The 27064-nt window shown below is 39.8% G+C and overlaps 2 protein-coding genes across 8 annotated transcripts in view; one reads left to right on the forward strand and one right to left on the reverse strand.

Moving 5' to 3' along the window:
• Positions 1-27064, forward strand: part of C6H1orf141 (chromosome 6 C1orf141 homolog) — a 185717-nt gene that overhangs the window by 39999 nt on the left and 118654 nt on the right. The window contains exon 2 of one of the 2 annotated variants that reach the window (XM_084959073.1): positions 8895-9047. The exons of the other annotated variant lie outside the window; for it this stretch is intronic. The gene's annotated coding sequence lies outside the window, so the exon portion shown is untranslated. The remainder of the gene's footprint in view (positions 1-8894; positions 9048-27064) is intronic. 2 annotated transcript variants of the gene reach the window in all.
• IL23R (interleukin 23 receptor) overlaps positions 1-27064 on the reverse strand; it is a 65024-nt gene that overhangs the window by 23513 nt on the left and 14447 nt on the right. For 4 of the 6 annotated variants that reach the window (XR_014805025.1, XM_084958706.1, XM_021093601.2 and 1 more), the window contains 3 exon segments: positions 18313-18473; positions 11318-11463; positions 5130-5286 (listed from right to left, as the gene is read on the reverse strand). Coding sequence is in view for 5 of the 6 variants with exons in the window: in XM_084958706.1 (XP_084814832.1) it covers positions 5130-5286; positions 11318-11463; positions 18313-18473 (464 nt within the window). In the remaining variant the exon portion in view is untranslated. 6 annotated transcript variants of the gene reach the window in all.

Here is a 27064-nt window from a genome sequence, read left to right on the forward strand (position 1 = left end):
AGTGCTTAGTTAAGATGCAGGCTTTAAGTTAGCACAATAAGATTTTTTGAAAGAGAGATTACATTCACGTGACTTTTATTATAGTATATTGTTTTAATTGTTCTATTTTATTGCTAGTTGTTGTTAATCTCTTGCCATGCGTATTTGAGAAATTAAGCTTTATCATAAGTATATATGTACAGGGAAAAACATAATATATATAAGGTTCGGTGCTACTACCCATGGTTTCAGGCATTCACTGGGGGTCTTGGAATATATCCCCCACTGATAAGGGGGTCTACTCTATGTGGCTCTGTTTTCCATTGAAGTCTAAATAATCTAAGGAAGGGAAAGAAAATAAGTCATTTAACCGTTATTATGGAGTTCCCGTCGTGGTGCAGTGGTTAACGAATCCGACTAGGAACCATGAGGTTGCGGGTTTGATCCCTGCCTTGCTCAGTGGGTTAAGGATCTGGCGTTGCCGTGAGCTGTGGTGTAGGTTGCAGATGTGGCTCGGATCCCAAGTTGTTGTGGCTCTGGTGTAGGCTGGCAGCTACAGCTCCGATTCAACCCCTAGCCTGGGAACCTCCATATGCCACATAGCAAAAAGGCAAAACAAAACAAAACAAAACCCTTATTATAATTGAGTTCAATGGGTTTCTTTTGGAGACCAGGATTTTAAAGGCCAAGGAAAGGCCCTATCCAGAGGGAAAGTGCTGCAGAAGAATGCTGAGGCCCTGCAGGACAAGCCATACCTACATCATGATTTGTCCTCGGGAACATCTGGGCATAATTTTGACCACACCTTGTTTCAGGATCAATCAACTTCAGGATGAATCAATTTAGTGATACACATGTAAGGATTTTAGAGAACAAAACCAGACAATTCCTGCATGGAGGGAGCCTTATTGCCTGGGCCATATTTCTTCATAAATAAATAAACCTCTAATTACTGGGAAAATTTGGCAAAACCCCCATTATCAAATAATTGGTTAGCTAAAGTACTACAGAAACTATATCTTTTTAATTTTTTGGTTATGAAACAATTCAAAGTTCAGTTGTAAAGTTGATTCTTACTGCTTTCATTTATGTCTTTATTTATAAGGCTATATCCTTTTTATTACACTTTTGTATTGACTGTCTTCTCTACAATTAAGGGACCTTTGACTGCTCTGCGCACCGAGGTTCTGCAGGTACCTACAAAGTGCTTGGTGCATGGTAGAGGCCAAATGAATATTTCCTGAATGGCTTAAATGAATGGCTGTCTTTTTATGGATGCCTTTTAAAAAAGCAACTGATATTCAAGATATACTGAAAAGCAACTTGGCAACTTGCATCAAGCATCTTAAAATGTGCTTAACTCTTGATCCAGTAAGACCTAAAGACATAAGGAGAGTTTATATACAAAGCTGTTCAAAGAAGTTTACTGATAATGGAAAAAATATAATAGTCTAGATATCGTTTAAATAGAGAAATGATTGAATTATACCATATCCATAAACTGGATTGCTGTGCATTCATTAAGCAGGTTTTTAAACCCAACAAGGCAGATCGGGTAAGAATATCAGGATATAAAACAGTATATACACTGCAGTACCAACCATTTAAAATATATGTATATAGGAAAAAAATAGTATTAAATGCATTAAAATGTAAACAACACATTTCTAAGTTGCATATTATGATAGATTTTCACTGCTTTTACAATCAGAAAAAAAGAGATAAATTTTTGAAAAGATTTATTAACACTTTCCCTAACATACACTCCCTGTTTCTTTTCCTTTCTTTTTTTTTTTTTTTGCTGTTTTATGTATTTATTTATTTATTTTGATTTTTTAGAACCACACCCATGGCATATGGAAGTTCCCAGGCTAGGGGTCAATGGGAGCTACAATTACTGGCCTGCATCACAGCCACAGCAGCACCAGATCTGAGCCACATCTGCAACCTACACCACAGCTCAGGGCAACGCCAGATCCCTGACCCACTGAGTGAGCGAGGGCAGGGATTGAACCCGCATCCTCATGGATACTAGTGGGATTCGTTTTCACTGCACCACAATGGAAACTCCCTCCCTGTTTCTGTTTTAATGTGTCTTGGAAAGAAATTTGTACCAAAGAATGGCTTGTGCTTCCTCTTTGCGAACATGTTAAATATGGATTGATGCAAGTTTTCAAGGATAGTTTAATTTTAATGGGCATTTTTGCCTGTTAAATGATTTTTTCCCTTAGGAAACAAAGATTTTATATTTGGAACTGTTGCAGGGTAGCTGTGATGCTCCTAGTCCTTCTGTGTGTGACTTATGCGTGGTTTACTTTTAAAGGAAAACATTTGTGGCTGGATGCAGTCATCCCTTGGTATCTGTAGGGAAGTAGTTCCAGGACCCTGTGCAGATACCCAAATCTGGAAGCTCAAGTCTCTTATGTAAAATGGCATAGTCTTTGCCCATAGCCTAGGCACATCCTTTTGAATACATTAATCCTCCCTAGATTACTTATAATGCCCAATACACTGTAAATGATATGTAAATCATTGTAAATACATTGTAAAGACTGGAAATAGTGGCCAGTGTGAGGCAAATTCAAGTTTTGCTTTTGGAATTGTCTGGAATTTTTTGGCCAAATATTTTCTCTCCGTGGTTGGTTGAATCTGAGGATGTGGAACCTAAGAATATGGAAAGCTAACTGTACTCTGTACTTAACTTGCAGGGTCTTTTTGGAAGCTGTTCCTTCACTTTGATGTGCAGTTGACCCCTAAACAACACAGGGGTCAGGGGCGCTAACTCTTTACACAGCCAAAAATCTCCGTATAATTTATAGTTGATCTTCTGTATAGTCAGTTCTGCTGCATCCTGGTTCTGTTCTACACCCGTGGATTCAACCAACCACTGATTGGCTGTACTGTAGTATTTATTGAAAAAAAAAAAATCTGTGTATATGTAGATACAGTTTAAACTCATGTTGTTAAAGGATCAACTGTAATTGGTTAAAGAAGGAAATTGATGGGATTGCCGAGGGCTGGTGGTGAAAAAACAACTTGTATTCTGATTTAGCTGCTATGTACCCACTAGCCAGAAAGCAAGTCATGCTTCAGATTCTTCGTTTGTAAAATTATGCCAATTATACTTCCAAATATGGCTAATGTAAGGTCAAACAGGCATATATACTGTCAGTGGTAAGTCAATGTTAGTTATCAATTTGAATAATCTTAACAAGCAGTTCTAGATTTCATTAAAAATAATTGGATTATCAGCTAAATTCTGACTTTTTTTTTTGTCTTTTTTGTCATTTGAGGGCCGCACCCACGGCATATGGAGACTCCCAGGCTAGGGGTCTAATTGGAGTTAGAGCCGCTGGCCTATTATGCCAGAGCTCGCCAGCTCATTGCAACACCAGATCCTTAACCCAATGAGTGAGGCCAGGGATTGAACCTGCAACTTTATGGTTCTTAGTCGGATTTGTTTCTGCCCAGCCATGACGGGAACTCCCCCCACCCTTTTTTTTTTTTTTGTCTTTTTAGGGCTGCACCCATGGCATATGGAGCTTCCCAGTCTAGAGGGTCTAATCAGAGCTGCAGCTGCCCAGCCTACACCACAGCCATGCCAGATCCAAGCTGTGTCTGCAGCCTACACCACAGCTCACGGTAACACTAGATCCTTAAGCCACTGAGCGAGGCCAGAGATCTAACCTGCAACCTCATGGTTCCTAGTTGGATTCCTTTCTGCTGTGCTACGACAGGAACTCCTTAAATTCTGACTATTCTAAAATGGCATCTAAAGTCCTAAGGATTTTAGCAATATCAACTTAAGACAGAATACCTTAAATTAAAAACTTACTTGTAAATCAACTATAATAAAAACATTTTTTTGGAGTGCCTGTCGTGGCTCAGTGGTTAACAAACCCAACTAAGATCCATGAGGATGCGGGTTCAATTCCTGGCCTCCCTCAGTGGGTTAAGGATCCGGCATTGCCGGGAGCTGTGGTGTAGATTGCAGCCGTGGCTCTGCTGTGGCTGTAGTGTAGGCGGGAAGTTGTAACTCCAACTGGACCCCAATCCTGGGAAACTCCATATGCCCTGGGTGCATCCGTAAAACAAAACCAAAAACAAACAAAACTTTAAAAAAAAACCTTAACTTTAAACAAAGAAAACTGATAACTAATATTGTAAATGATTCCCTTAATAATGTGTTTCTAAGATTTTGGCAGTAGGGGGCGCCAAAAGAACTTTTTAGCTAGTCTTGGCTCTTGGCTCTACTTATTTGGTGGCCATCAATATTTATAATATATGTCAAACTGCTTTGAAAATAAACACCATACCAAGATGTTATATTATAGTGAGGATGATATCAACAATGCTGTGATTACAATTAACTCCTTCAGTTCTGAAAAGAAAATTTTAAATCTAGTTTATAAGTTACCTATAGTAGGGAGGCAGCTTCAGGATAATGGGGCCACTATGGAGTATTATGACAATTACAATAAGTTCATTTTATTATTTACTTACAGTTAAAGTCTATGTGGCTAAGATTTTATTGAACGACATGCACATGACTAGAAAATCAAACTGAGAATATTAAGAACAGGAAAATAAACAGTAACCTCAGCTGGAGTTTGAGAAGAGAATTGAATAATCTCCTGTTTAAGTGTTTTAACGCTTTTTGACTGCCTTGCATATAGTCGGTAATCAGTCTTTATTGAATGATTTGATTTGTGTCTCCTTTAGGAGAATATATTTTATCAGAGTGGCTTAAAGAGTTTTATGTAGCATATACTTCAATAGTGTTTTTTTTTAAAACAAGGCCTAGGGCGATTCTGTGTCTCACAATTGCTCAGGATGTTTATGAGAAATGCTGCCTTTGAGCACCCACGCCTCCCCTTAGTACCTCTTGACCATGAACTCAGACCCTCTGGGAGCTGGGACAGTGAACCCCCAGGTGGTTTTAATGCCCTGGAGTGTTTGAGAACCATTACATAAATTGTAGTCAGCCTTAACGAAATCAAAGCAAAAATGACCATTTAAATGCTACTGCCTGCTTTAGAATAGTTTGGTCAATGATGATAGAAGTCAAGGAGAAAAAAAATAGATATACTTAGAAGAGAGACAGAGGTCAAAAGAAAAGCCCAAGAGATTAAATATGTAAGTACACTCACCTGTTTCAGGAGTTTTATGAAAAAAGGGTGAACTCCAGGGCTGCCAGTACCTTTTACCTGTTTCTTGACATCTCACTTGAAATATGTACTTAGTGTTTGGCTGCAAGTAGAATTCTGACTGTTGCATGTAGGTCAAATTGACGTCAAATTCTTTAACCTAAAATAAATGGATAGCCATGATGAAATATCATAAAGAAATGAGGCAGTGTGCTTTTAAAACAATTATTCCATTTAGCAGAAATGTATGGAGCACCTGTTATATTCTAGGACTCTTGTAGACCCTGGGAAAACAGAGAGGATTAGGAGTCTTTATATAAAAGATGGCCATAAATAATCAAATACATGTCATTTAACCTTAACACTATGACGTCCGGAATGAGTGGCCAACCGGGACCTGCCTGCATAGCACAGGGAGCTCTACCCAATATTCTATGATATTCTATATAGAAAAAGAATGGATGTGTGTATATGTATAACTGAATCACTTGGTTGTACAGCAGCAATTAACACAGCACTATAAGTTAACTCTTCTAGATACAACTTTAAAAAAGTGAAATACCTGCTGCTTAGTGTTTGATGATAAAAGCTGGAGAGAAAACTTCTAACTCTCATGACAGTCCAAAACATAATATAGTCTTTATTTTGGAGTAGCTGAGTTTTAATAGGATGGAAGAGGCGGTAAGCACTGAACAGCAATTGTTTGAATTCAGTCCTTCTTCCCTCCCCCATCTCCCTCTCTCCCTGGTGCTGTCTCTGCAGTTGCATATTCTTTCTGCACGATGAAACAATTTCACTTGCTAATGATGACTTTCAGAAAAAATTACCCACAAACTAGGCTGTTACATGAGTCCTTACTGCAGATTTGCAATACCGTCTGTAAGGCCTAATAGATGTGTATACACATATATACACACACACACATGTGCATACACATACATATGAGAGAAAATGATCAAAATATTTAAGAAAGTGGAACTGTGAAAATCCAATGAAGGACGAGTAAGAAAATAACTGAGGGATAAGATTAAAAATCATTTTTCTGGAGCCCCAAGCCTACTATAAGATATAATGAAAAATGACCCCCAGACAAACTAATTCAGATGGGAGAGAGAAACAGAAACCAAGGCATGTGCACAGAATCTTAGTATCTTGTAATCAATGGATCTACTGAAAAGTAAAGCACAATTGAAAGGTAAACATTAAAAAAAAGAGTCTAGACAGCATTTATTTCGCATCTGGGAGAAAACAGTTACCATGAAAGAGGAAGTTAAAACTATCAAGATTAAAACACACACACACACACACACACACACACACACACACACACACACACACACACACACGGTACCAACTTCATTTAGAGATTCCTCTGTTAAACCCGATTTAACATAGACCTTTAAAACTTGCAATATGTGAAAATATCTGTTTTGTGGAGTTCCCGTTGTGGCGCAGTGGTTAACAAATCCGACTAGGAACCATGAGGTTGCGGGTTCGATCCCTGCCCTTGCTCAGTGGGTTAACGATCTGGTGTTGCCGTGAGCTGTGTAGGTTGCAGACACGGCTAGGATCCTGAGTTTCTGTGGCTGTGGTGTAGGCTGGCGGCTACAGCTCTGATTCGACCCTAGCCTGGGAATCTCCATATGCTGCAGGAGCGGCCCTAAAAATGGCAAAAAGACAAAAAAAAAAAAAAAAAGAAAGAAAGAAAAGAAAAAAGAAAATATCTGTTTTGGGATATCATGCTCCCTAAAAGATATCATTTCGTTTCCATAAGCCACATCTCTCCCCACAGCCCCTGGAATTTTTTCTTCTTGTAAATATGACTGGAGGCCGCTGGAGTCTCCTGGGATTCAAGAGAGGTTTTACTAGTGCCCAAAGTTTGATTTCCAGATGCACCCTGCTTCATATTAGCTTCTCTTGGAGGGGAGTTGTTATTCGCCAGTGTCTCTTGTTGTTAAGTTTATAGGTAAGTCCTCTAAGAAGAGAAATACCCTAAAGTGCAGCCAGAATTCCAAAACAGAAAGAATGTTCTGGAACTGTTAACAGTTATTTCTACTCAGAGGCAAATCAAGTGACTGCTTAGGGCCTTGCAAGCTCAAGATGGTACCTCAAAATGCTCCTTAGAGACGCTCAAATGGACATTGAAGCTGGACCTAATTGAGTGCCTATGGAGAGGGTTTGATCTCAAGAACCCAAAATCGTTCTTTATTTTATAGCAGCTAATTTCTTTTTAGAACCTCAGATTTGAAGGTGGGAGGGCTGCAAATGGAATCGCCATCATTTTGAGGTACCTCTTTTCCTAGGGTTACATCTAAGTTTCTGGTAGCATCCTTGGGTGAAGGAGAGAATCTCGACCTATTCAAAGTTCTATGACCTGACTTCCTCTAACTCCCAACCTGTGGCATGGCCCAGGGTGAGGGGCCCTGCTCAGTAACCACCACTGTTTCAACTTGTGTTCTTCCTTCCCTTAGCGTCCTTTCCTCTCCACAATTTCCCCTCTCTCTTCTCAGAAGGTTTTTGTTTGTTTGTTTGTTTTTTGTCTTTTTGGCATTTCTTGGGCTGCTCCAATGGCATATGGAAGTTCCCAGGCTAAGGGTCGAATCAGAGCTGTAGCCACTGGTCTACACCAGAGCCACAGCAACTTGGGATCCAAGCCGTGTCTGTGACCTACACCACAGCTCAGGGCAACGCTGGATCCTTAACCCACTGAGCAAGGGCAGGGATCGAACCTGCAACCTCATGGTTCCTAGTCAGATTCGTTAACCACTGCGCCACAACAGGAACTCTTGCTCAGAAGTCTTTATCTACTGTTTGGTGGAGGTGGGGGGGGGATTGGGAAACTGCCCGACATTTTTTCCAAGTCTTCTACCCTTTACAGCATTATACACTTTTGAAATGCAAAGGCCAAGGATACGACCCTTTGCTATCTGCCTGCTGGTCTATTAACTATTCCAGGAAAAAAACAGGCACAATTTTGTGCAGCCCATGAGTTCAGAAAGATTTTTACATTTTTAAATGCGGTTGAAAGAAAATCAAAAGAAAACTGTTTCATGATGCATGAAAATGATATAAAATTCAAATTGCAATGTTCAAAAATAAAATTTTACTGGAAAGCAACAATGCCCATTCATTTACATATTGTCTAGGTTATTCATGCTAGAAGTGCAGAGTCGAGTAACTGGGATAGAGATTTTATGGTCTGCAAAGCCTACCTTGTTTTACTATTTGGCCCGTGAATAAAAAGCCAGTTCCCCGATCTAGCTTATTCAGAGACATGAGTTATCATTAATCCATTTACTTGAAATTATTGTCAAAACTTCCCTACCTTTCCTATCACTGCTGTTGGAACCATTACAGGCAAATGATGCTATTACAAATAACTAATGTGTGAAAATATTATCTATGTGAACTAGGCATTATAAATATCAGTGGAAATGCAAAAATGATTTCGGAATAGCCGTCTTTCAAGGGCTCATCAAGGATGGGAAAATACATATGGAAACAAGTCAACACACACAACATGGCAAATGCTCCTGAGATAGAATGCATAGAAGTGACAAGGATTGCGGCTGAGGGTTGCAAGCTCAAAATTTTGATACAATTTTCAGGTACCGGGAAGACAGTCTGTGAAGATAACCAAATAGATGTTTCCCCCATGGCATCAGCCTTGCAGGTTCACCTGAAGGACTGCCTGATACCTTGTAATGTGTAGGCAGCTCCGCTAAATGTAGCGAAAAGCACCCTCAGTGCGCTGATTTTGATTTTCAGGTGGGCATCCTCGGCTCTACCACATCTGCTACATAGCCTTCCGGGAAGTTAAGCTGAAGAATAACAGTAACAGCCAGCATTCACTGAGCGTGAACTCTATTCCAGGCTCTAGGCTAGCTTCTAACATCGTTTGATCATCCACAACCAGATGAGGTAGGTGCTTATTTTACTCCTCTTTCTGTTGTAATAATGAGGTTCAGAGAAGCTGGGGATCCTGCCCAAGGTTGCACAACTAAAAAGTGGCAGAGCCAGGCTTTGAACTCTAGAACTTGTGTGCTTAGCCACCAGGCTTTCTACTTAGGGACCAGCCACTTTGAAGCAAAGAGACTCCCTCCAGCAATTAGCTGGTGGAAGCAGAGCTGACGTGGGAGACCAAATCCATAGTAGTCCTTTATGTTGGCTCTTTCTTCTGGACTCCTACGTTCTGTCTCCCTGCAAGGAGGCAATTGACAAAGCTTCATTCTGGCTATTACCAACTAGACTTGGGTCATTTGTATGAATAATTACATCTGGAAGAATTATGGTAAAAGGATTAGGATACAGATTTTGGATTCAAACCGGTTCCTTCACTTTCCAAATATTTTTAGGGGTGCCCAAAGTGATGTAAAGTTTGTGAGAGACACTTAGTTACTAACAGTGTAAGTTTGGAGAACCTGGCTTAAGCTCTGTCAAGCACTGTGCCCTCGTTTCTACAATAGAGCTGATACTACCTAGCACAGAAGAGTGTGATGAAGATTAAATGAGGTAACAAATATTCTTTCAGCTTGTTCCTTTGCCTGCTTCTGATAAAGAGAAGATTTTGAAAAGGGAGCTCAAATGTACCTGTCTCACAGTAGCATATGTAGCACCACCAGGTGGGAGCAGAGAACAAGAGTTTCAACCAGAAAACAATTGGTTTCTGAAAATCTATTCAAAGATACCAATACTATTCCTCCTTTCTATTTTCTAAACATTCTTATAGCTTATTATGTCCTCCTACTTACACCAAATAAGGGAACTTCATATTCTCAATATCATCCTATGACCATGACACTACCCCAGAGTCTTCTTAGAGTGAAAACTCATGAATTCAAAATCTAACATGAGGATTTCATTTGGGTTTTTTCAAATTGGCCTAACTTCCACATATGCAAAAGATTGGCTGTGGATTATTTTGTTTCGTTTTTACCTTGTTTGTCCCAGGCTTTAAGCGTGGCATTGTTGCACACACAGAGGCTGTAATTATTTAGTTAAGGAGTCCAGCAAGATCTTCGTTCAGTTATTGACCAAATGCTGCAGAACATGGGCTTGTGTCTAAGTGTAATCTAAGCAAATAAAAGATCGTATTTCTCATTTAGATGAACAAGGGAAAATAAGTTGGTATCAGGGATTTATTTTTAAAGAGCAGTCTTTAGAGTATGTCATGCAGTCTATATAGTTTTAGCCTCATTTTTTTGACACTCCTTAATCATATGGTTCTACAACAAAACTGATGTTCAGAGTGATGAAGACTTTGGAATCATGCAAATCACCAGAGAATAAATGTACATCATTTTCCTTAACTCCCTGAAAACTGATAAGTTCACACATGATACCTAACTCTTACTCAAGGAAAGCCAGAAATTCCATTCCTTAATTATTTTGACTAAATGACAGTTTATTGTATTAAAAATAATAAAAATGGCATTTCTTTTCGAACACACCAAAATGAGAACTTTTTCTTCAGACTAGTGTTGTTCTCCTATACTTCAAATTAGTGAGTTTTTATTATAATGTTCACAGGTGCTGTCATGTGATGTGATTTTTATTAATGAACCTTATACCTATGCCTCTCCTGAGATACCTGCTAATACATTGGTATTTAAAGACAGTTAGTTTGCCTAGACATTCACTTTTTTACCTTTTGCTTATCTAAGACTGAGGCCACACGTGTAACAAATCTTACATTTTGAACTGCACATTTTTTTTTTTTGTTTAAAAGGAGACACCCATAAATCTGAAGCTCTTTTCAAACAGTTATTATTTCCCTGGATGCCTGATAAATTTCAGCATAGAGTACTTATATATATTTTTTTTAATTTTATTTTTTTATTACTCAATGAATTTATCACACCTGTAGTTGGAGTACTTATAATTTATATTCATGATCACTGATGGAACTCTCACGCCAAGAGACACTGAATTGCAAGGAGCTAAATAGATGGATCCCTCTTAGCTGGCCATTTGTCTGTTCAGCAGTTTATAAAAGGCAAGAGACCGTTTCAGGAACCATCTCTATTTGGAAGCATATGGTAATCGTTATTAAAACTAGAGTGGTTTGAATATCGCACAAATAGTCAGATACCATGTAAAAGAGATCATTAGACATCCACTGGGGTCACTGACTGTTGGTTGGCTTTTCTTTCACTCACTTACATGCTACAGAATAGGGAAAGTTAGCTTACCTTCCAGGTTTGGTTTGTTGTAGCCTTGTATCTCATTTCACAGGAAACCCTTTCAATTGATGTTTGACTAGACCAGTGGATTACGGTCCTGGGCACTGTAGTATTTATATCCTCAGCCCTGGAAATAATTGATGCCGAAGGTATCACTAGAAAACAAAAACAAAAATCCAGCAGCTTAAAACTTGCCTAAGGAGAGATCAGTTTTTTGTTTGTTTATTTGTTTTTTGTTTTTGTCTTTTTGCCTTTTCTAGGCCACACCTGCGGCATATGGAGGTTCCCAGGCTAGGGGTCTGATCAGAGCTGTAGCCGCCGGTCTACGCTACAGCCACAGCAATGCGGGATCTGAGCCTCGTCTGCAACCTACACCACAGCTCACGGCAACACCGGATCCTTAACCCACTGAGCAAGGCCAGGGATCGAACCCGCAACCTCATGGTTCCTAGTCAGATTCGTTAACCACTGAGCCACGACGAGAACTCCGAGATCAGTATTTTTAATCAGTATTTAGGTATGTTAAAACTCAAGGTACTAAAAAACAATCTCATGATTTAATCAACAATTAATGAAATTTTTCTTGTTCTCTAATCTGTTATGTAGGAGAAAACTGCTGTTGTCAAGTAAAATTCTTTTCCACTTGTTCTCCATTTCTTTTCAATGGAACTCCAGCAGTCTCGTCTTTCCCCACCTCCCACTCCCTTATGATCCTAACTAATGAAATTCTAAAGCCTGGCCTTATTAACAAAAAGAGTGTGGAGTTCCCGTCGTGGCGCAGTGGTTAACGAATCCGACTAGGAACCATGAGGTTGTGGGTTTGATCCCTGCCCTTGCTCAGTGGGTCAAGGTTCCGGCGTTGCCGTGAGCTGTGGTGTAGGTCGCAGACATGGCTTGGATCCCGCGTTGCTGTGGCTCTGGCGTAGGCTAGCAGCTGCAGCTCCAATTCCACCCCTAGCCCAGGAACCTCCATATGCCGTAGGAGTGGCCCAAGAGATGGCAAAAAGACAAAAAAAAAAAAAAAAAGTGTAAAAAAGATACCTCTTCTTTCCTGCATCTATTTAGAGAGAGATACGATGTTCTGCATCTTTAATTTAGTTCAGAGAATCTTATTTGATAAGATGTTGGAGACCTTTCACAACAAAATTTTTAGTCTCGTGTCATAGGGAGAGTTGCATGAATATTTATATCTCTTGCTAACTTGTTCTCTATTAAAATAAATCTGCACTTGAAAGTATGACTTGAACAGAGTCTCACAAAACTCTAAGACTTTACAAATTATTGCTGTGTTCTGTGATTACAATTTTCAAAAGGGAACTACAGTTCTGATTGATTTTCTTACTAGTTTTGTTGTACGAGAAATAATGGTGTAACTGGAATCCCTGTGTTTCAAAAACAGTATAAATTCTTGTAAGTTTGTTCCATCCAAATAGAATAAAAGCATTGGCACTTCCCATGTCTCCTCTATGCATGAGAGGACAATGAAAACCTAGGACTTTGTTACATGTATCATTTAACAACTCAAGAACCTATATCCATGTTTTTAAGGACCATTATTACAGCTTAGTATTCTCTATGAATTAGTTTCCTTTTTGTTTATTCTAAGTTTAAAAAGTATTCTTTACAAAAACAAAACAAAACAAAAAAAAAAGGGAGTTCCCGTTGTGGCGCAGTGGTTAACGAATCCGACTAGGAACTATGAGGTTGCGGGTTCGGTCCCTGCCCTTGCTCAGTGGGTTAACAATCCGGCGTTGCCGTGAGCTGTGGTGTAGGTTGCAGACGCGGCTTGGATCCCGCGTTGCTGTGGCTCTGGCATAGGCCGGTGGCTACAGCTCCGATTGGACCCCTAGCCTGGGAACCTCCATATGCCGTGGGAGTGGCCCAAGAAATAGCAAAAAAAAAAAAAGTATTCTTTAGGAAAAATATTGCTTTATTATTAATGGCTATTTAATAATTTAAAATTATGTGCACAGGCTAAAAAAATTGAAGATTTGCCTTCTAGTAGCACTGTCCTAAAATAAAATCCTTAGGCAAAATCTAGCATACAACATAAGTAGTAGCAGTAGAATTAGTCTGATGAAAGAGCTTACCATATTGAAGTTTTAGCATCTAAACTCTATAGCTGTTTTCCTTTTGCTAGTTGAAGTTTCTTGTAGTAATAATTAGAATTCAGAGATTTCTAGAGTCAGGGGAATGAATCGCTCAGGCTCTGAGACCAGTTGGGACCATTTGAGTACCCTCCAGGCAATAGGTTACCCACCCCCCTCTTTTCTCCCACCTCTGAATTTGGCCTGCCACAGGTATAGCAGCACAAGAACTCTGAGACCCTTTTGCAGAAAGGTATATTCTGGGGAGGAAGCAAAAGTCTGTTTAATCATATGAGAAATCAGATAGAACTGTAAGTCAGATTTAAGATAGAGTCTTAGCACAGAGCAAATCAATGGAATAAAGATCTAAGCCTTTAGGTTTGAATGAGCTTATATTTTTCAAATAAGCATACATTATACAATATAATATGTACTCAAATATTAATTTGTTACACAGGGCTCAAAATGTTGAACTTTCCTCTCATTGCTTAGGTTTCAAACATTCCTATCAGATCTTACATTAAAAAAAAAAAAAAAATACTGTCGGGAGTTCCCATCATGGCTCAGTGGTTCATGAACCCGACTAGCGTCCATGAGGACGGGGGTTCGATCCCTGGCCTTGCTCAATGGGTTAAGGATCCAGTGTTGCCATGAGCTGTGGTGTAGGTTGCAGACGCGGCTCGGATCCAGCATTGCTGTGGCTGTGGTGTAGGCCTAGCCTGGGAAACTCCATATGCCACAGGTGTGGCCCTGAAGACAAAAAGACAAAAAAGAAACAAACAAACAAAAGCAAAACCCGTCAATTCCATCATAGATGCCATATCTTTAGTTTCCACGTATATTGAAATAAAGAACCATATTATAGTTGTTTGATGTTTTTCTAACAATATGTATTAACTTATAATTATTCAGTGGGGAGAAAAACGGCAGCTAGAACGCACCACATTTTCTGAATTGAAATTCATTTCTCTATAAAAGAAGTTTAATCATTCCTCTCCCATGTCATGTTGGCACAGTGTTACTGCCCTATTAACTCAGCCTTGCCTTTCAGCATACCTCCCTTACTTAATTAAAGCCTAGTCCCGTAGCTGTTATGTGGGAATAGCTCCCAGGAGAGTCCTCTGTCTTTAGTTTCATTCAGCAGTTCATTTATCTAATTAACAGTGCCTCATTCTTAAAAATGTCGCAGATGAATATAGCTCATCCATTGATGATCTGGGGACTTTGCTGGGAGGACCCTTCTTTACGGTTGACCTGTGCTTTTCAACCTGCATTTCTAACAGTCCATTTTGGGCTATTAAGAAAGGAGGAGGAGGAGGAGGAGGAGGAAGAGTAAGTCCAAACAAGAGGCCCCCTGATGCAGTGGGAAAAGCAGATTTGGAGGTGGTAGCCAGACGAACTTTTCCCTTTATGGGATGTGGGGGGCTGGTTATCTACAGCAAGGCAGCAGGTCTGGGATAAAATCTGGCTGTTCTTATCAGCTATGTGCTTTGAGCAAATTATGTTCTCTCTCTCGTCATCTCTAAGACGGGCACAGTCATACTATATATGATTGTTTCCAGAATTAAACTTGATTGGCATGTTAAGTGTCTGTAGGTATTCAATAAAGGGATGCAATGATACTAGCATCACAATAAAGTAGCAATGATAATAACAGCATCAATACTACTGATAATAATCTAGTTCCTAAAAGTGATACTGCCAAAATGATACTGGATAGATAGCTTTTGTTTTATTATTTATTTATTTATTTATTTATTTATTTATTTTTGTTTTTTTGCCATTTCTTGGGCTGCTCCCGCGGCATATGGAGGTTCCCAGGCTAGGGGTGTAATCGGAGCTGTAGCCACTGGCCTACACCAGAGCCACAGCAACTCGGGATCCAAGCCGAGTCTGCAACCTACACCACAGCTCATGGCAACGCTGGATCCTTAACCCACTGAGCAAGGGCAGGGATCGAACCCACAGCCTCATGGTTCCTAGTCGGATTCGTTAACCACTGAGCCATGATGGGAACTCCCAGATAGCTTTTAAATATAAATTGTCCATTGAGGGGAAGCTGTTTTTAAGAAAAGCGCAGGTTATTGCCTATATCCTGCCTCAAAATGAAAACTTACAAAAATGTGTAGATCATGGTCCAGCTAACTGTGGCCCCAAGAATATTCAATATAATGGAGTTACTGTTTATCACCACAGTCAGCAGTGTTTGTTTCCAAATCCAATATCCGTAGCATAAAGACAGATTTTTTTAGACAAATCCTATTAGTTGAGATAGTTAAATTTAGTTGAGAAGTTGAGATATTAGGTCCAATAGAAGATCCCACTAATCTCCAAAGGACACCCATGTTGTACCCCAAGAGAAGGTGTCACATCTTCTAGGTCAATAATTAGCAGGGAAGTTGTCAGACACATTGCAATGTGCTTTTATTGATTTATTTTTTATTTTTATTTTTGTCTTGTGTCTTTTTAGGGCCACACCCACAGCATATGGAAGTTCCCAGGCTAGGAGTCGAATTGGAGCTACAGCTGCCAGCCTATACCACGGCCACACGGCAATGCCAGATCTGAGCTGCGTCTTTGACCTGCATCACAACTCATGGCAACACCTACTGAGCAAGGCCAGGGATCGAACCCAAGTCCTCATGGATCCTAGTTGGGTTCGTTAACCACTGAGCCACTACAGGAATTCCTGAAATGTGCTTTTAAATAAAGACTGAGCAAAGGAGTTGAGGATACTGGAACTAGAAAGTTCCCAACTTTTCGGTCTCAACTTTCTTAATGCCACCTAGCCTTGGTTTCCTTATGTATAAATTATAATCTCTCTACATCTTCCTAATCCAATCATCTGTCCACCACAGATGATTGGATTAGGAAGATGTGGTATATATACACAATGGAATACTACTCAGCCATAGAAAAGAACAAAATAATGCCATTTGCAGCAACATGCATGGAACTAAAGACTCTCATACTGAGCGAAGTAAGTCAGAAAGAAAAAGACAAATACCGTATGATATCACTCATATCTGGTATCTAATATACAGCGCAAATGAACCTTTCCACAGAAAAGAAAATCATGGACTTGGAGAATAGACTTGTGGTTGCCTGGGGCGAGGGGGAGGGAGTGGAAGGGATTGGCAGCTTGCAGTTGATGGATGCAAACTATTGCTTTTGGACTGGATTAACAATGAGATCCTGCTGTGTAGCACTGAGAACTATGTCTACATACTTACATCACAACACAACAATGGGGGGAAAATGTATGTATACATGTATGTGTAACTGGGTCCCCATGCTGTACAGTGGAAAAAAGAAAAGTGTATTGGGGGAAATAACAATAAAAAATAAATAAATTATAAGAGTTCCCGTCGTGGCGCAGTGGTTAACGAATCCTACTAGGAACCATGAGGTTGCGGGTTCCGTCCCTGCCCTTGCTCAGTGGGTTAACGATCCGGCGTTGCCGTGAGCTGTGGTGTAGGTTGCAGACTCGGCTTGGATCCCGAGTTGCTGTGGCTCTGGTGTAGGCCGGTGGCTACAGCTCCAATTAGACCCCTAGCCTGGGAACCTCCATATGCCGCGGGAGCGGCCCAAGAAATAGCAAAAAAAAAAAAAAAAAAAAAAAAAAAAGACAAAAAAAAATTATAATCTCTTCTACAAAATAGGGAGGTTGTGAGGGTTAAATAAGATAATGTATCTAAAAACAGTCAGCACTGAAGAAAGTGTGCCAGCCAATGTGAGCTTACTGAAATCATCTTTAATAATAAAACCAGGAATAACTGGCACTAGAATTTCCAAATAGAAGATAATTCACACTTGGTGCTCCGTGGCTGAACTTTAGCTTTAGGACTAGGATGTAGCTGTAAAAGGCTCAAGGTAATTACTTTTAGGAATTTATCTTAAGGAAAAAAACAACTGTCATGCAAAAGTTTAGCCAACATGTTGTCCATGGCAGTATAGTTTATAACGGTGAAAAAATGAAAACCATCATAAGGGACTAATTAAAGAAATTAATTACAAACAATATTGTGGATTAAATTAATAGAGATATTTAACCTATACTGTAGTTGTTTATAGGCAAGTTCTAGAATACCTGAGGAAAAGAAGGTTAACTCTTGTCGAATCTCGCTGGTGAACATGGAGATATTTACATAATTCTCCACAGTTTTCTACATTTTTTGTAAAACTCTTTAAACAAAAAAAATTAATTCCAAAACACTGTATATAGCAGAATGCTTTAGTTCACTGTGCTTCTCACAATATATGACTCATCACCCTGTATTATAATCTTTGTTTCTTTCCCTCTTACCCGGGAGATCGAAAGACATCTAGGATGGCAAGTACATTCCTTGTCTGTCTTATTCTCCCTAACCCTTAGGACAATGCTTGAACATAAGAAGTTCCCAATAAATATTTGTGAAAAGACATACCCCCCATGTGGAAATAAGACTGGAGGACCATACAACGCAACAGCAGCCTTATTTATCTTTGCGTTGTCTCAGGCAGTAGACTCTGGATAGTTCTTATTTTCTTTATCATGATCTTCAGGAACTTTAGGGAATTCCTTTCAGATCTCGACTTCATTTGATTAGGTCAGCACAAATTAGTTATTTATTTATAAAGCCATTATAGGATTTTTTAATTCTTTTTTTTTTTTTTTTTGTCTTTTTAGGGCTGCAGGTGCGGTATATGAAAATTCCCAGGCTAGGGGTCGAATCGGAGCTGCAGCTGCCAGCCTACACCACAGCCACAGCAACGTCAGATCTGAGCCATGTCTGCGACCTAAACTGCAGCTCGTGGCCACACCAGATCCTCAACCCATTGAGCGAGGCCAGGGATCGAACCCACGTCCTCATGGATACTAGGTGGGTTTGTTACTGCTGAGCCACAATAGGAACTCCCAGATTTCTTATTCTTTACCTATATCGTCCAGGTGAACTTGCAGTTGTTTTGACTTTTCCATGCCCAGCACATTTGTAGCTTGGACCCAAACCAAATACTTCTTGCTGCCTTGCAGTGAATCAGTGGAGATGTTAATATAACTTGAAGTGAGATATTCTTGCTCTTCTTCTGTCTCTAAACTTAAAAAAGAAAACATTATGATCTTCAGTTAGGTTCAGTTTGAATTACTTATTCATCATTTTTTTTTTTTTTTTGGTGCTACCTTTTGAGCCTGCTTTCAGAATGCAGCCTTTTGCTTAAAAATGAATCAAAGTCGTTTTCGTTTTTAGAATTTTTTTTTTTAACCATATCCTTGATATACAGAAGTTCCCCGGGCCAGGGATCAACTTACACTACAGCAGTGACAATACTGGAGCCTTTAACCACTAGGCCACCAGGGAACTCCTAGAATTCTTTAAAACCAAAGTCGAGACCACCCAGGGCCATGGTATGGTGTCCATGGGTACTAGGAACTTTTGCCTTGATTCACCCCTCTTCTATTAAGATAAAAAAATTTAAAGTTCCCATTCTGGCTCCGTGGTTAATGAACCTGACTAGTATGCATGAGGATGTGGGTTTGATCCCTGGCCTTGCTCAGTGGGTTAAGGATCTGGTGTTGCCATGAGCTGTGGTGTAGGTCGCAGATGTGGCTTGGATCTGACATTTCTGTGGCTGTGGCACAGGCCGGCGGCTATAGTTTTGATTAGACCCTTTAGCCTGAGAACCTCCATCTGCCATGGGTGTGGCCCTAAAAAGGACAGAAGACAAAAAAAATTATATGTGTGTAGATGTGTTTATGTATATATATGTTTACAAACATACATTCGTACAGATTATGTTTTATAACTGTTGATATAAAAGGAAATATATTAATATTAAAACATTTTCTATTAATTAAATATATTAATATTAAAACATTACATATTAAAACATTTTCTTTGACTTAATGGTTCATTTTTTTCTTGTGATTTTTAAATGAAAGTAAATATTTTTGTAGACTCCTGAAAGTAGGGCAGGCCCTGGCTTCTGCGCCTAGAATGCCTATTGGGAAAGTCAGCTCTGGATATCACTTGAATTAAATGAGCTCCCTCTGGGAAGGAGCGTTGTAGAGGGGTTCAGTGGGGGGGCGGGGGGCTTTGTATTAAGTTATGCTAACTTCATGCTACTTAAGAATTCAAATGTGAAGATAAAAGAATGGCAACTATGTGTAAGTAGTAAGTAGGGCATCTTTGAATATTTTCCAGTTAGAGAAAACCACATACATGTTCTTAATTGGTTTGTGGCTAATTCTTTTATCACACATATTGAGACCACAAGTCAAAATGGAAATGTATTCTCAAACCAACTTTAACCATAGTTAGTAGGTAGTTTAATCCGTCTTTTAAAATCTACCCTCATATTAGCACCTAGACCACAAAGTATTATTTTAGACGAAGAATCCAATCATAATCACTACTACTACATAGGACCACTTTTGTATACAACTGTATCTTCTAAAGTTTTAAAATTTCTTGTTTCTGTTTCTTTTTTTCCTGGGCTAAGTAAAACATAACAGATTCTTTGTTGAAGGGAGTCAGCATGATTTCTATTTTTCTGAAGTTTCCCTTGCACCTAGCCCTAGTTACAGTTAACAGATTTTCAGTAAACACTTCTGATTTATGGTGATACTGGTGAATAGTATCTTTTTAATTTAGTCATTCATTCAACAGATATTTTTTTAACACCCACTCTTTCCAAGCACTGCTTTAGATACAGAGGCTACAACAGTGCACAAAACAGGTCAAGTCCTATCCTTTGTGGAATACACATTCTGGTGGAAACAGTAAATATATAATATGTCTTGTGATAAATATTCAGAAGAGAAAGAAAGGGGGTTAGGAGGTGCGAAGAGTAGGTGTAGGGGGATTTCTTTCTTTCTTTTTCTTTCTTTTTCTTTCTTTCTTTTTCTTTCTCTTTCTTTCTCTTTCTTTCTCTTTCTTTCTTTCTTTCTTTCTTTCTTTCTTTCTTTCTTTCTTTCTTTCTCTCTCTCTCTCTCTCTTTCTTTCTTTCTTTCTTTCTTTCTTTCTTTCTTTCTTTCTCTCTTTCTTTCTTTCCTTTTCTTTCTTTCAGAAATGGTGAAGACCTGTCTGAGAATCTGAGAAGGTAACACCAGAGCCATAAAGCATCAAGTCTTGTGGTTCTCTGGAGGAAGAGCATTCTAGGTGATATGCAAAGGCCCTGAGGCAGGACCTTGCCTGTCCTGTTCAAGAGCAGTAAGGAGGCCATCGAGGCTTGGTGGACTGAGGGAAATGGAAAGGGATGAGACGCGATCAGAGAGTTCTGGAGGAGGGTGAGATTTAGAAGACATTGTAAGACTACAGAGGGCCCTTGAAAGACTCTGGTTTGGATCTCTGAATGAAATGGGATATTTCGAGCAGAGGAGCGACATGATCTGATGTGCATCTTGAAAAGCATTACTCTGGTAACTTGTGAATACTAGAGGGCACAGGTGGAGGCTGGAGCAGCAGTTTACTAACCCAGGTGAGAGATGGTATGGCTGGGACCCAGGAGTGAGATTAGATCAGCTTTTTTTTTTTTTTTTTTTTTTTTGTCTTTTGTCTTTTGTTGTTGTTGTTGTTGTTGTTGTTATTGTTGCTATTTCTTGGGCCGCTCCCACGGCATATGGAGGTTCCCAGGCTAGGGGTTGAATCGGAGCTGTAGCCACCGGCCTACGCCAGAGCCACAGCAACGCGGGATCCGAGCCGCGTCTGCAACCTACACCACAGCTCACGGCAACGCCGGATCGTTAACCCACTGAGCAAGGGCAGGGATCGAACCCGCAACCTCATGGTTCCTAGTCGGATTCGTTAACCACTGGGCCACGACGGGAACTCCTAGATCAGCTTTTTAAAGACAGGGCTAATAGGTTTTGCTGATCAGTTGAATGGGGGGTGTGATAGAGAGAAATCCAGGGGGATTCCAATGCCTTTAACCTGAATACTACAAAGGATGGAGTTACCACTTACTGAGATAAGGAATACAAATCCGGGGAGGGGAAACTGGGTATAAACGGTTTTGAAAATGTTAGCTCGAAAATACTTTTTGGCCATCTAAGAGGAAATATTGAGTAAGATGATAAAGATGCTAAGATAAATGGTGGCTTCAGTTCAGGAGAGATATCTGAACTGGAGATACAAAGTAGGGAGTTTTACACCATAGGTTTGGATGAGATCTTTTAGGTAATGAGTGTAGATGAAGATAATAAGAGGTCCTCGGATAGAGCCTGGGTCATTATAACTTGGCTGGAGTTAAGGGGAGTTGGCAAAAGAGACAGAAAAAGCATCCAGAGAGATGGGAGAAGAACCATGAGGGAGTGCTATCTTGAGAGCCAAAAGAAGAAAATAAAAAGCTAAGTTAAATGCTTCCAGTAGTAAATCCTCCTGGTAAGGAAGATAGGGACGGAGAATCAACCTTGGAACTGGCAAGGGAGCTGTCTTTAGCGACCCTGATAAGACCTGAAAGTGGAAGGCAAAAACTTGATTAAAGAGAGGATGGAAAGAGAAGAAGTAGAGGCACAAAGTACAAGCAATTCTTTGGAAGAGTTTGCCATAAGAAAGAGCAGAGAAATAGGGTGGTGGAAGAAGGGGACCAAGGGAAGATTGTATTTTCAAGGGGGCAGATGTACAGCATCTTTGAAAGCTGAGGAGGGGATCCAGTAAAGACAGAAAAGGTGATGGATGATACAGAAGAAAGAGAGGACCGTTGTTGGAGTGATGTCTTCCAGGAGGCAGAGGGGTAAGATATATACAGTACACAGTGGAGAGCTGGCCTCAGGGCAGTGGTGGTTCATCCATAGCAGTAGAACGGAAGACCAAGTATGTGGGTACAGATGTCGGTGTGTCAGCAGATGAGGGAAGTTGTGGTATTTCTCATTACTCCTATTTTCTCGGTGAAATAGGAAGCAGGTCATCAATTGAGAGTGAGGAGGGGGAGAAGTTGGAGACCCAACATGAGAGAAAGGGTAATGAAATAATTACCTGGCTGGCGGGGAAGTGACTTGGCCATGAAGTGTAGTAGGACTACTAGGTGGCTCTCTGGGCCCAGGTGAGGTGAGTGGTCATGCATATAAAATAATATCAAGTTGTAAGTTTGTGTTTGTCCCCAGCCACAGTTAGCTCTCCAAGCCCAGGTGCAGAATCAGCGAGGAGATGGATTTTAACATTGGCACTGATTATTGAGTCCTAAAAGAATTCCTGAAACATAGTATCATAGCCTTAAAAAATTTGGAATCATAGCTAAGAACTCTTTCTGGTTATTTTGAATATGCATATGGAGAGAGCGACGTGGCACAAACAAGCAGGCCTTATGAACCTGGCAGAGTAGGCAATTGATTTTAGGGGTCTAAAATGATACCTCATTAAACAACAAGGTCTTTGATAGTACCTGAAAATTCTACCACTGGTGTTATTCTAAACTCTTTATGCGTCTGTCATGCACAGAGACGTCTGTTTTAAATTTTTTTCTAGCATTTAACATAGTCCCTAGATGACATGAAGTGGTAAATATTTGTTAAATTGACTCGAGTGGAAGAGAATGGAAGGCTATCATGCACTCGTTTTTATTCAACAAGTACTTACTGAGAAGAAGCTATTTCGAGAGCTTCTAGGATAAAGAAAGAGCAGGTTTACATGAAGCTATTGAGGGTAATGGGACAAGAGTAAGCAGATGTTTATTGGCAGAGGTTCATTTTTTCCCATCACCACCCGTTGGTACCTAGCAAAATACAAAGGGGTTGAGGAGGGTATGTGAGGAGCCATGCACTCTGCTTGTGGGGTTATCACAAAGGTAGAGGGGAGAAAGAAGGCTCTTGAAGCAACACAGACATGACTCCTCTCCTTTACAAGTTCATCCTAACACCAGAGAGAGACCCTATTGGCCCCTCTGCTGCCATGGAGAGAGCACCACCCTTCTGCCACTGTGAAAACAAGTGGGTGGGCTGAGGTGAAAAGCCTCTCTGTCTGTGTGATTTTACTGGAAAACAGAACCACATGAGTTGGCAGTGAAACCTTGTAAATGCTGATCTCTACCTAACTGCCTGAGTGGAAAATACCCTAAAAACACAGGATCTTGAAGAGCCTTTCAAAATCTGATACCACCTAAACCACAAAATTCATTATAAGTCACCTTTTCCTGGGAGGAAAGGTCTTTTTAATCGTTAGTTAGAAAAATGGACTTCTCTAACTTTTCTCAATTCATGGGCATGTTTTTAATTAATTGTAAGAGGAACAGATGTTAACTTTCTTTTCCAAGTTGTGCCTTCAGGAGCTCTCTCACACACACAATGGAATATTACTCAGACATAAAAAAGAATGAAATTATGCCATTTGTAACAGTGGACCCAGAGGGTATTGTGATTAGTGAGATAAGTCAGAGAAAGGCAAATACTCTGTTAGTTATATGTGGAATTTAAAAAATAAAACAGGAGCTCCCGTCGTGGCACGGCAGAAACGAATCTGACTAGGAATGCTGAGGTTGCGGGTTCGATCCCTGGCCTTGCTCAGTGGGTTAAGGATCTGGCATTGCTGTGAGCTGTGGTGTAGGTCACAGACGCGGCTTGGATCTGGCATTGCTGTGGCTCTGGCGTAAGCCGGCAGCTGTAGCTCTGATTAGACCCCTAGCCTGGGAACCTCCATAGGCAGCCTTAAAAAAGACAAATAAATAAATAAAAAAATAAATAAAACGAACAAATGTGCATTACAAAACCAAACTCACAGATGTAGAGAACAAACTAGTGGTTACTAGAGGGGAGAGGAGAGGCGTGAGAGGCAAGATAGGCATATAGGATCAAGAGATACAAACTACTATGTATAAGATAAATAGTCAAAAATATATTATACCATAGGGAAATATAGCCATTATTTTGCAATAACTTTAAATGGAGTATAACCTGTAAAAATATTGAAGCACTATGTTGTACAATTGAAACTAATATAATATTGTAAATCAGTTACACTTCTATTAAAAATAGTATGATGATTCCTCAAAAGTTTAAACTGAGTTACCATATGACCCAGAAATTCTATTCCTAATTATATGCTCAAGAGAAATGAGAACTGATGTCTACATAACATCTTGTACAGGAATGTTAGTTGAATGTTACTCATAAGAGCCAGAAAAGGGAAGCCACCCAGATGTCCAGCAGCTAATGAATGGACAATTCAACGTGATATATCCATACAAAGGAACATTGTTGAGCCATAGAAAGGAATCAAGTACTGATACATACTACACTATGGATCACCCCTGAAAAAGTTATGCCGAATGAAAGAAGCCAGTCACGAAAGACCATGAATTGTATGATTCCTTTTATGTAAAATATCCAGAGTAGGCAAATCCAGAGGATGCCTAGGGCTGGGAGAGTTGAGGGGAGATGGAATGTAATTGCTCATGGAGTCGAGGTTTCTTTCTGGCATGAAGAAAATGTTCTCATATTGTGGTGATGATTGCACAACTCTTCGAATGACCAAAATCATTGAATTGTATGCTTTAAATAAGGTGAATCATACAGTATGTGAATTGTACTCAATAAAACTTTTGTATGAAAAGAAAAAGAATTAACCAACCAACCAACCAACCAAGATCCGTGGGTCCATGAGATAGTGACAGTCCCAGGAGATGGCAAGGCACTAGGCCTTCTGTCAGTCTAGCTCTATTTAGCTTTTGTGTGAGCTTGAACTGTGTTTATGCCCACACGGCCCTCATTTTCACATTCCTGAAATTGCTCTGCAATGAGACCTTTGTCCTTGTGGCCTCTTTTCATCTCGAGAGGACTACTTTACCCCACAGGCAAGGAGGACAGATTGAGTCTCAGACACGTGTTAGAATCCTGGCTCCCTCATGTCTTAGCCAGTTGACTTTGGGGACGTAACGTAAGCTCTGTAAAATGGGAACAATTATAATAATCACTGCACAAAGTTGAGCTGGGGATGGAAGATACAATGCACGTGAAGAAAGAGGACAGTGCTTAGCGTATTGTATATTACTGGACATCACAACCTATCCCTGATCTCAGGGTTTCCACCCTCCCTTTGATACCTCACGTACCTCTGCTTAGAGTGAAAGATGTGAGCCTCTTGCCCATGGCATGTGGCCAGTAACTCCAGGCTTAGTTAGCAATGTGTCCCTAAAATCTGTCTAGTTTTTATCCAGAATTTCTTGAATGGATACGTGTTACTTTTTATGTTGCACCTCATCAAAATTATTCTGAATGTTTAACAGGTGGAGAGAGAAAGATTGGAAGGTTATTCCCTTCCACAATGACAAGACCTGGATAGTAGCTCTCAGGTGTGCCCTTCCACCTCGGCAGAAAAGACTAAATTAGAAAGAAGGCATTCAGGCCACCCCGGGTTCCACTCCTACTGCTCCCTCTCATTGCTGCATGGCCCCCAATGCATCATCTAACCTAGTTTAGCTTCAGTTGTCTGGTCTACAAAAATCAGAAAAATAATCATATGTAGCACACAAAGGGTATGGGGGATTAAATGAGGTAGCACATATAAAGCTTTTGCCCCAGGCCTTGGCACACAGTGAGCATATACTAAATGCTTTTTTAAAAAGTCTGTGAAACTTTTGAGAATTACTAGGAAAAAAGGGTGCTTCAAATGCAGTTGACCCTTGAACGTCATGGTTTTGAACTGTGCAGGGACACTGATAGGTGGATTTTTTTCAGTAAATATATTGGAAATTTTGTGGAGATTTGCAGTAATTTCAAAAAAACTCACAGATGAACTGCATAGCCTAGAAATACTGAAAAAAATTAAGAAAAAGTTCAGTATGTCATAAATGCATAAAATATATGTTGATACTAGTAGATAGTAGTCTATCCTTACATAGGTGTACATGAGGTGAGTGATATTCGATGTAAAATTAGTAATATGTTAGTTTTCTTACTGTTTTATAACTTTTAAAGAGTTACATTACCATACAGCACGCCTGTTTTTCCTAATTCGAGAAACTGCACATTAGCCTATCATCACAGATGAGTGTTTTTTTTTTTTTTAAAGTAGCAAAGTTTCCAATACTCTGTCATAAATATGACTGTAATACTGTATGCCATAAACATTTTATAACGAGGAATTCCCGTTGTGGCACAGTGGTTACGAATCTGACTAGGAACCATGAGGTTGCGGGTTCGATCCCTGGCCTTGCTCAGTGGGTTAAGGATCCGGCATTGCCGTGGAGCTGTGGTGTGGGTCGCAGACGCGGCTCAGATCCCGCATTGCTGTGGCTCTGGCGTAGGTTGATGGCTACAGCTCCGATTAGACCCCTGGCCTAGGAACCTCCATATGCCGCGGGAGCAGCTCAAGAAAAGGCAAAAAGACCAAAAAAAAAAAAAATTTATAACGAGTCATTCATTAGTGTATGAAGCTATCATATCGATTACACTAGGCTTCTGTGAAACAATCATATTGCTGCTGCTTCTATTAATGCATAAATTGTTATACCTGTAAACAAATATGAATTTCTTTTTTGTCACATTATCTGTTTATTTTTGAGGACTAATGTTAGTAATACTACAGTGTTTATGTCATATAAGACAATATTGATATAGATACTAACAGCTTGTAAACAGACAACATAAACTTACAGTATCAATAAATACAGTACGGTACTGTAAATGTATTTTCTCTTCCAATGATTTCCTTAATAACATATTCTTTTCCCTAGCTTATTCTTGTAAGAATATAGCATA

The sequence above is a fragment of the Sus scrofa genome, chromosome 6 (genome assembly GCF_054392235.1).
Source record: "Sus scrofa isolate SSC_HxYL_T2T_F1_AM1 chromosome 6, Sscrofa_HxYL_maternal_Yorkshire_Landrace_v2.0, whole genome shotgun sequence".
Classification (NCBI taxonomy): Eukaryota; Metazoa; Chordata; class Mammalia; order Artiodactyla; family Suidae; genus Sus; species Sus scrofa.